General features: G+C 47.5%; 1 protein-coding gene across 2 annotated transcripts; it reads left to right on the top strand.

Annotated features, from left to right (window-relative positions):
* The first annotated feature begins 82 nt into the window (after positions 1 to 82).
* LOC142999610 (extended synaptotagmin-2-like) lies at positions 83 to 9,787 on the top strand. Of its 2 annotated transcripts, XM_076149234.1 has the most exons (15): positions 83 to 214; positions 324 to 406; positions 615 to 663; positions 842 to 931; positions 1,068 to 1,163; positions 3,830 to 3,892; positions 4,892 to 4,966; positions 5,188 to 5,274; positions 5,608 to 5,757; positions 5,875 to 6,281; positions 6,407 to 6,505; positions 6,605 to 6,736; positions 6,827 to 6,932; positions 7,068 to 7,117; positions 7,376 to 9,787. In XM_076149234.1, the coding sequence occupies exons 2-15, from the start codon at positions 327 to 329 to the stop codon at positions 7,419 to 7,421; spliced, it is 1,530 nt and encodes a 509-aa protein (XP_076005349.1). In that variant the 5' UTR covers positions 83 to 214; positions 324 to 326; the 3' UTR covers positions 7,422 to 9,787. The 2 variants fall into 2 exon arrangements, with proteins under 2 accessions (XP_076005349.1, XP_076005355.1); XM_076149240.1 differs by lacking the exon at positions 3,830 to 3,892.
* The last annotated feature ends 369 nt before the right edge of the window (positions 9,788 to 10,156 follow it).

Here is a 10,156-nt window from a genome sequence, read left to right as displayed (position 1 = left end):
TCCCTCTGTCCCTCTGTCTCTGGTCTCGTCTCCTCAGGGGGTCTTGCGGATCCACTTCTTGGAGGCCCAGGAGCTGCTGGGCAAGGACAAGTTCCTTGGCGGGCTGATTAAAGGCAAGTCGGACCCTTATGGGGTCATCAAGATCAGCAACCAGCTCTTCCAAAGCAAAGTCATCCACGAGACGGTCAACCCCAAATGGAGCGAAGTCTACGAGGTGACGTCACGACTCAGCCTCAGGAAGCTCAAGCAGCCGTGTGTTCCTGCCCACAGTATGAACCGTGTGTGTGTGAGGTTACGTGAACGTGTGTTTGCTGTATTTGCAGGCCATGGTGACTGATTGTACAGGACAGAACCTGGACATTCAGCTGTACGACGAGGACACGGACAAAGACGACTTCCTGGGAAGGTGCTGCCTCATGTGTACATTCACTCACACTCCTTCAGTGTTCAGCTTCCTGTGTTTTGTCAGAATGTGATGCAGTGACGTGTTTCCCGCTGCATGTAGGGAGATTTCACACTTCATTGACCTGCGAGCTTTGCTCCCCTTAAATGAGAAAGTGATCGGGCGCTAGCTGCAGGAGAAATGATGCAGGGTTTGTGTCTTTGTGTTTCAGTCTGATGATCGACTTGGCCGAGCTCCAGAAGGAACAGAGGGTCGATGAGGTAATCTGATTCTTCTCTTTGCATGAAGTCGCCTTTCAGTGCATAACATTATGTCAAAGAATCGGTTCCATTTAGCAAACTCTCAGGTTGAGTTGTTCCTTTGTGCTCCAGGCTCCATAAACATTTGCTTACAAGGACAAATCCTCACTATTACCCGTCCACGTGTTTGTGTTTGCAGTGGTTTGTGCTGGACGAAGTGGCCTCAGGGAAGCTGCATCTCAAACTGGAATGGTTATCTTTGCTCCCCTCACCTGAGAAGCTGGACCAGGTACTGACCACAGACCCACGAGCAACATCACATCATGAGCATCTCCTGTCTCATCTTAACTCATTTTGAAGAACAGAATGTTTTGGTTTCCTTATCTGATTTTGTCCCTCCCTCTTCCCCCCCTCTTCCTCCTCAGGCACTGACGAGCGTCCGAGCTGACCGCGGTCAGGCCAACGACGGTCTGTCCTCCGCTCTGCTCGTGGTTTTCCTGGATTCAGCCAGAAACCTGCCGGTGAGTCGGCGCGATCAAAGCGCTCGGTGTTTAGCAGCAGAAATGGCTGCGGCGACGGTGAAAGGCGTTAAGCTCAGTGGAACGCCACGTTGTGATGTCACAAACTCATCCTTTAGTTTAAGCGGCGAGCCGTCACCACAGACAAGGTGGAGGTCGATGTTTACGAGCTGAGTCAGCTTCCTCTCTTCATTAAAAATGTCCTCTGGCTTCACGGGCGAGAGCGTCCTTGCTCTGCAGGAGACAAAGCTCACAGGAAAGAGATGAGCTGCAGCGCTGCGGTGCCTGACGCCTCTTTGGTGCGGCGGGCTTGAACCTCTTAACCTCTGTCGCCATCACACCTCTGCCTGCCTGTCCTGCTCTTCATCTTAAAGGTGTAACACATGGAACTATCAGCCGCTCTCACGCTTGCACCTTTTACTTTCTTTACTCAGCATTTTTCTTGCTTGATCACATATGGAACTCTAAATCTGCTTTCGCTACACAAGAATCCGTCTCTGCTCGTGCTTACTCCATCCAGCTGATGACAGTCTGGGGATCAAGAAAACATTTAAAGTTCCTCTGTGTTTCATGAAGAAGTAGGTGACACATGATGATGTAATGCTAGGTAAACAGATGAGACCTTCAGACCTCTACGTTTGACCTCGTGCACCACAGTCCTGCTCCTTCCCTCCTCACCGCAACAACACTGGGAACCGGGGCGCCGCTCTCTGTTGGAGAACAGCGCCCTCTCCCTGTTTTGCACTGTAATGCAAGCTGCCACAGTTGTTTACTTTAATACACAGTGATGCTGTCGAATGTTTGCGTGACTTAAACCTGTTATCAAGGAATCATTGAAGTTAAATTCATCCTAAAGTCGTTCACACAACAACAACAACAACAACAACATCTTTAAGATCCTGCAGATCCTTGCTTATCTCTTTTCAGCTTCCTCTTCTTCTTCCTCCTCCTCTCTGCTTCTTCTCTCCTTCCTCCCCCTCTGAAGAGCGTCTTCGAGGGGAACTTGGGCTCTGGATACTTAAAAGAGAGGCGTTCGGCGGGCCTCGTGTTCTGCGAGAACACGGCCTCCCTCTATAGGACCTTATTTGTGAGTTTCCTGCATGCTAGGCTAGTTTAGTGACGTTTTAATGTGCTTACTTGCTTGCATTTGTTTTTTTTTAACAAGGTTTGGAATTGTACGCCTGACATGCATGAATCCCTGCCAGCGTTTGGACTGCACCTCATGCACGGGTTGAATTCCTGACCTTATCCGTTGTTATGGATGTTTGTTTGTGATAAAGTTTGACCCATGGCAAAGCTGAAGGTCATGGCAGGAAATACCACACCTGAGAGTTACAAAATAAAAGTTTTAGAGCGATCGAGAGCAACCTCCTCCTCCTCTCTCTGAAGGAATTACTCTTCGTCATACTCCCAGCGGATCGTTTGTAGGTTGTTTGTCTGTACGGACGTTCTGCCTGTATGAGCTAAGGCTTCTATAATACTTTTAGAACAGATTCATGTTGATCTATTTAAGTATTTAAAGAGTGATGATGTTCCTTTAGGGAGCGAGGGAGGAAGGAGTGTGTTTTGATCAGGCAGGGAGAATTCTGTGTGGATTGCTTTTCCTCCGTCCTCCTCATCTATGGCCGCTGTGTGTGCAGGTCCCATCAGCCTCTGTGGTCGTTCACCCTAAGTGCCACTAGGGGCAGAACGCCGTCGCTACTGTGCACTTTTATCATTTAGATCCCATTTTCATTCAAAACTATTCCGACCCAAACATCACCGGTTTGTCTTGCGTTCCACTGTTGCCGTTCTGTGATCCAGGACCTCAGGATGAAGATGAACCAGTCGCACTCAGTCTGAGTCTTCAACGCTCAGGATTTATACACATTTACTCGTATGAGCTGCATCCTGTGAGTGTGATCAATCCGGCGGCGTACACAAAGAGTATAACACACATTTCCTCAAGTCTGCTATGTTTTCTAGCGACCCAAAGTGATTTTTATACCACTAGGGGGCAGCAGCATATGTCCAGACATGAAGACGACAGGTTTAAGTTCAGCACAGTGATGTTTAAGGTGTAGGGAAGGAAAAGTGTCCACATATGAGGACTCAGGGTCTCGGGAGGTTAAAGATGGATCACACTTACAACATGCAGCAGATTCCAAACTATCACTTTGTTATGGAAAGTCATTTGTTCATGCCGCCGCTTTTTCGTGCTGGTTGCCATGTCGACTCGACGTCTCTCCGACAGGCGGAGGCACAAGCTGTCTCACCTCTCCTGATTTTTGTCTTCCCAATAATCACCGCAACTTCTCATCCAAACGCAAAATTCATCTCTGCTTCCCCCCCCGATCAGAATGTGTCCTTCCCTCCCCGTGACCTCTTCATCTTTGTCACTGACCAATGACTAACGTTGTGGTGTTTTGTACCTTCTCTCCAGGTGTAAATGAGGGAATGACATTAACCATGTGATCATCCATTGTTGTGTCTCTGTCTTGTGGTGCGTCTGGATGTGTGGTGCCGTTGTTTGTTGGTCATCGTGTCTTCCTCCCTGCATGCCCCTCCTTATCCCCTATAACCTTCTGCTGTTTTACCGCTCTCTGTGTGTGTGCCTGTGTGTGTGTGTGTGTGTGTGTGTGTGTGTGTTGTTTGCTCTCTCCTGCCTTGTCCCTGGGGGAAATTCAAAGCGCAATCCGTTAGAGTTCAACCAAGCGGGGCTGAAGAAGGGCTCAATCAGTAAAGCCATCAAGGTAACAGCACGGTAACCAAGCACACGCATGACCGTTCAGACACTGAGGTAGAGGAGGGACAAAGACCCAAAACAGACATGGTGTGTTTAAAAAGGGACCAAAACTACAACAACAAACTCTATAAGTACTTTAGTGTTTGTGTCTTTCATTAAAGCTCGGCAGCCTTTTGTGATTGTTGGACAAACGCATGCAAATCATTTAATTTCAACCATTTGCAAACTGTTTTGAGTTTATTGAGAGATTGAAGAGCCTGTTATCCTGAACAGGGTCATGTTTCAGATGCAGCACCAACAGGAACTAGAGAGTGTTTACATATCGCCCTGCTGCTGAGGCTGCTCCATCTCAAAGTCCTAATCTGAGTCCTATTATGCACTCCTGTATCTTATTATCAGCATAATAACACACAACATGTCCTCCCGTAGTTACTGCTGACATAGTGAGTCAACGTGTATCTGTCAGGTTGATTCACTCCCACTGTAGTGAGACTCCATGAGGCAACGGTTCCATCAGGGGGCGCTGCAGCATTCAGAAGGCCTCTGCCTGCCGTCTAATCGGCTCACAAACTCACTAATTCTGTTTGTTGACTAATAGCTACACACTGTGTCTAACCGTGTTTACTGTTAATAACATTGTTGTCAAAAGGTCAAATCTCTAATCTTTGACTTGAAAGGGCTTTCTGACTTCTCTGCTCTCTGGAGTATCTGGGGTCTCAGGGGTCTCTGGGGTCTCTGGAGTCTCTGGGTTCTCTAGGGTCTCAGGGTTCTCTGGAGTCTCTGGGGTCTCTGGAGTCTCTGGGGTCTCTGGGGTCTCTGGGGTTTGGGTTCCTTCTTAATCTCTTTCCATCAAATTCACACATTTTTGCCATCAATTGCTAAAATGTGATGAGTAGCAGATTGTTATTTAGAGTTAAAGTAGTATGTGTAGCACTTTGTTTGCGTGTGTGTGTGTGTGTGTGTCTTTGCTTTGTCATTTGTAAAACCTGCCTGTGTTCTTCACCAGTCGGGTAAAAAGGTGACCAGTGATCCCAGTCCCTTGGTCCAGTTCAGAGTGGGGCACAAATCATTCGATAGCAAGGTAGGAACAAAGCTGAAGCTGAATGAAGGTCTGTGTCAGACATGAAGGTCTGTCATTCTGTGTGTTTCATCCATAAAGGATCTGCAGTTCATTTGTTTAAAGAAAAGGCAGAATAAAAGCAGAGTCGTTGATGTGAAGCCTTCTTGCGGTGGTCGTTATACTTAAGTGTTGAAACGTGACGTCTTTACCTGAGTGACCCTCTGTCCTGCTGTGACCACCAGACCAAATACAAGACCAATGAGCCGGTGTGGGAGGAAGCATTCACCTTCCTCATCCACAACCCCAAGCTGCAGCAGCTGGAGGTCGAGGTAAGGAAGCTTCTTTAGTCTCTCTCTGTCTCTCTGTCTCTCTGTCTCTCTGTCTCTATGTCTCTATCTCTCTCTCTTTCTCTTTCTCTTTCTCTTTCTCTTTTTCTTTCTGTCTCGCTCTCTGTCTCTTTCTCTATTTCCTTCTCTCTTTCTGTCTCTCTCTCTGTCTCTCTCTCTCTCTCTCTCTGTCTCTCTCTCTCTCTCTCTCTCTCTCTCTCTCTCTCTCTCTCTCCTCTTCTTTTAAACACAGTAAAATATGCTGTATAGAAACACTTCCATTCTTCTCCTCCTCCTCCTCTCACCTCCTCTCCTTCCCTCGCTCCGCGTCTTCAGGTGAAGGATGAGAAGCATGAGTGTTCTCTGGGGACGCTTCTGTTGCCTCTGAGTCGCCTGCTGGAGGCTGAGAACATGACGCTCAACCAGGGCTTCCCCCTCAAAAACTCCGGGCCCAGCTGCTCTCTCAAGATGAAGATAGCACTTTGGGTACGACTTCAGGCAAAAGCTGTGATGATGATGATGATGATGATGATGGGGATGATGATGGTGATGGTAGCTAACGGTGGCTTGCCTGCTGTGTCTCTGTGTGTTGTTTTTGTTCAGGTATTGTGTGTGGATAAGACGCCGTCCTTGTCCCCAGACTCTGGGCCGTCCTCAGTTCAGGTGCGCAGGACCAGCAGCGCCAACTCCAACGCCAATACGAATCTGCGTCCTTCTGACCCTCAGCCTATGCCCCCCACCCCCGATACCCTGCATCCTGCCTCAGTGTCCGCCCAGGACCTCCTGCACAGGCACAAGGACCTGGAGGACCCATCAGGCACGGCCGGAGGAGCAGGAAGTCGGGGCTTGATGGACGCCGGGAGGAGCGCCTCCAACCTGGCCATCTCTGGCTCCCAGCAGTACCTGTCCGGGGCCGCGGGATCCAAGGAGCCCACGCCCAGCATCGCGTCTGACATCTCCAACCCCTACGCCGCTCAGGAGCTGCAGCTGAGACTCAGGCAGCTCCAAAAGTAAGAAGAGGAAGCTCTTATTCGTCGCTGTGACTGTCTGTGTATCAATATCTACTGATGAAAGGACCAGTTATTGGCTGAAGCTCAGTATGTTTAACCATTTCACGTGCCGCCTCCCTCTGCAGCGGTTCGGGTCCCAGTTACTTCCCTCTGGGTGAGATCCAGCTGACGGTCAGGCACAGCTCACAGAGGAACAAGCTCATCGTAGTCGTTCACGGCTGCAGGTAAAGTCCAGTATGGAGCAGGTTTACTCGTGAAGGGAATCCATCAACTCTATCTCTGGAAACATTGAAGAAGAACGTTTGTTTTGTTTACCTGGGCAGAAATCTGATCGCGTTCACGGAGCAGGGGTCAGATCCGTACGTCCGTCTCTATCTGCTCCCTGACAAGCGGCGGTCTGGCAGGAGGAAAACCAGCACGTACAAGAGAACCCTCAACCCTGTTTACGACCAGACGTGAGTCCCACCGGGGTTCTACTTCCTGCTTCCTGTCACAGTAGCCTGCATACTGAGCTTTGTCTCCGTTGTGTTTTTCTATCTGCTCAGGTTTGAGTTCAACGTTTCCATCATGGAGCTCCACAGACGAACTCTGGACATCGCGGTGAAGAACGGCGGGGGTCTTCTCTCCAAACACAAAGGCCTTCTGGGAAAGGTACGGCGTTCACCCGTCCGCCTCACTGCCGCATTTTTTTTCCCGCCACATGAGAAACCGAATCGTGAAAAATCCTGTAGTTCCGTGGCCGGCATGTCTTTGTGAGCGCTGAGTCATTGGGCCTTTCTCCATCAGGTGCTGGTGGACCTGACGCACGAAGAGATCGCCAAAGGCTGGACGCAGTGGTGAGTGGACCGCCTCTGATCCTGTACCTGACCCTGACCCTGACCCTGACCCTGTACCTGATCCTGTACCTGACCCTGTACCTGATCCTGATCCTGTACCTGACCCTGACCCTGACCCTGACCCTGACCCTGACCCTGTACCTGATCCTGATCCTGTACCTGACCCTGTACCTGATCCTGGAAACAGGAAATCCTAAAATCTTACTATCTTGATATCAAAACAGTGTATGAAGTTGACTCCTCCTCTTCCTCCCGCAGGTTCGAGCTGAGCGAAGATGGCCTGACCAAGCCTCATCAGTTTTAGCCGCCGTCCGTCATCTTCCACCCCCTGTCGTCACGGTCACTAGCATAAATTGTAAAGCAAGTTCTATCGCTACACTTCCACGCTACATACACACCTCCACGCTATGTACACACTTCCTAGCTACATACACACTTCCTAGCTACATACACACTTCCTAGCTAGATACACACTTCCACGCTACATACACACTTCCTAGCTACATACACACTTCCTAGCTAGATACACTCTTCCACGCTACATACACTTTTCCACGCTACATACACACTTCCTAGCTACATACACACTTCCTAGCTACATACAAACTTCCACGCTACATACACACTTCCACGCTACGGACACACTTCCACCCTACGTACACACTTCCACGCTACATACACACTTCCACGCTATGTACACACTTCCACGCTACGTACACACTACCACCCTACACACACACTTCCACGCTGCATACACACTTCCACTTCAGTCTGCAGTAAACAAAGCTTTGACGTTGATTTAATCTCATCAGTCGCAGTCCTCCCCTTTAAGAGGTAACACAGAACACGTAGAATACACAAACACACACACACACACACACACACACACACACACACACACACACACACACACACACACACAGAGTATGATGTACTGCTATGGAAGTAAAGGTTTCTATTCCATATCTATAGAAGAATCTATTTGTGGCCGTAGAGGAAAACAGGATTTATTTGTTTGCTCTTCCAAACTTAACAACTTTGTAAATATGTACAATGATGCTGACAACACAGAGACGGTGTATTCTAGGAGCGAGAGCGAGTGTGTGGTCGTTGACGTGGCCAAAAATGATTGTTTGTAATTTTGTTTAGTTAAGTTTTGTTATATTTTTAAGAAATGGAACTCATTGTAAAGGTTTGGGAGGCAGAGTGGAGCTGCGGCAGAAAGACGACGAGTATTTTACATTTTCCACCCTCCTGATGTTTTGTTATGAGGCCATGTTGCTCTGTACTATGGTGTCTATACACACACACACACACACAAAACAACCCTGCATTTGTAGGCTCTCTGTGTGTTGATGCACCTGGTATTACACAGAAATAAGGCCCTTCTGTTTTATTTGAAATGTATTTGCACATCTCTCCTCGTCGTGTTTTATAAACCTGTCTGGGCTCCTTTGTTGTCTTGGTTACAAAGACTTATCAGAAAAATATCAGTTTCAGCAAATAATATCACAAACTAACTAAGAAACGTCTATTTATAATGCTGCATACGTCAGATACACTATATTAATAATAACCCAACAGGTTTCCATCGTCTCATTTGGTTTAGAGGCGATTGCATTCATTCTTACACATCAGCTGCAGTGTGTTGTCCGTGTCCAGCAGAGGGCGCTGTGATCACAAGGGTTTACTTCCTGTTGGCGTAGAAGTTTGGTGAGTCCGGTCCAATGCAAAGGTCACAGAGGCTTTGTAGTGTTGCTGATGTGTGAGGCTGGTGGTTAACCCTTTAAGTGGCCTTCAGATCGTTTCATGTGATTACTGCCGCAATCCACACACACACACACACACACACAGCTAAAGTGATCCAGTCAACGCCCCGGATGTTTCCCCGGTCAAACAAACTGCGTGCGTTCAACATAATCACTTCATATTCACTGTAAACGGTCACTTTGCAGAGACTCACAGCAGTTTTCTCTTTGTCACACAGAAGTTTAAAGTTAAAATCCACAATAATAGAGATTTTTTTCTTCAGTGTTTTTGTTTATGAATGAACAACAGTCTTAAATCACACACACACACACACACACACACCTGAATTCAAACTGGTTTGGATGTCGACACACACACACATGCAGACAGCAGATTTGTATTGAAAACGACATGTGTTTCTTTTGTCTGCAGTACAGACATTTTGTATCCTGGGCCTCAAATTATACACAGCATGGACTAGAGGAGGGACTATTCTCTTCTGCTTGACAGAGAACACACACATACACACACACACGCACGCAAAACTCCTGCACAGACATCAGTCAGTTAGCAGCCAGAGTAGTCGTCCTCATCATAGTATTTTGTATCGTATTACACAATGTGCCAGTCTGCGTTTGATGTCTGTTTTTATTCCTGCTCTTCTGTCATGTGTTTTATTTTCTACACAAGCTTTAAAAAAAAACCCAGTGTGTATGTGAAAGCCATTGGTATAGATGCGGTGGAGTTTGTCTTCTCCGTCTTCTTCATTTATCCTGTGCCTTAAAGTTCAGACGACCCGGAGAGATTTACAGCGAGAACCAAGAAACATAAACCTGTAACACGTTTAGAACGGCTCCTTGAAATGTCTTTGAAAACGATTAAAGAGCTTTGGCTGAATGAGCACCACCAAGCTGTACAGCACTTTGCCTTCTGTTTGTTCTGTTCATGCAGGGGGGGTTGATTGAGAAGTTTTGAGCCAAGAATAAGCGAGGGCCAAGTGGGTTTTTGTGCAATTGAGCATTTTTCAACATAATTTCCTTCCAGATCTGCTCACGTCTGTGTTTCTGGAGTTTCTTTTTAATTGCACCTTCCCAATTCCCAGTCCTAGTATTTCCCATTTAGCATTATTAATTCACATCCAAATAGAGTTTCTGTATTCGGTTTCATTCCAGGGTTACACAGGATGGTTTACTGTGTGTCGGTCGGATCCACTGTACATGACATCTCTTTTACTAACACAGGTTTTAGAGGTTAGAGATATTTGGTGAGCTTTACACGCTATACTACAAA

Source organism: Genypterus blacodes, unplaced genomic scaffold (assembly GCF_046128005.1).
Source record: "Genypterus blacodes isolate CSIRO-AG114 ecotype Tasmania unplaced genomic scaffold, CSIRO-AGI_Gbla_v1 ptg000005l_1, whole genome shotgun sequence".
Taxonomy (NCBI): Eukaryota; Metazoa; Chordata; class Actinopteri; order Ophidiiformes; family Ophidiidae; genus Genypterus; species Genypterus blacodes.
This window is presented reverse-complemented; position numbering and strand designations above follow the sequence as displayed.

What these genes read in the sequence shown, in the direction of transcription:
- LOC142999610 (XM_076149234.1), top strand. Translation starts at nt 327, where the DNA reads ATGGTGACTGATTGTACAGGACAGAACCTGGACATTCAGCTGTACGAC. An exon ending in GTAGTCGTTCACGGCTGCAG is followed by an intron (nt 6,506 to 6,604) that starts GTAAAGTCCAGT and finishes TTACCTGGGCAG; the next exon opens with AAATCTGATCGCGTTCACGG. An exon ending in AACCCTGTTTACGACCAGAC is followed by an intron (nt 6,737 to 6,826) that starts GTGAGTCCCACC and finishes CTATCTGCTCAG; the next exon opens with GTTTGAGTTCAACGTTTCCA.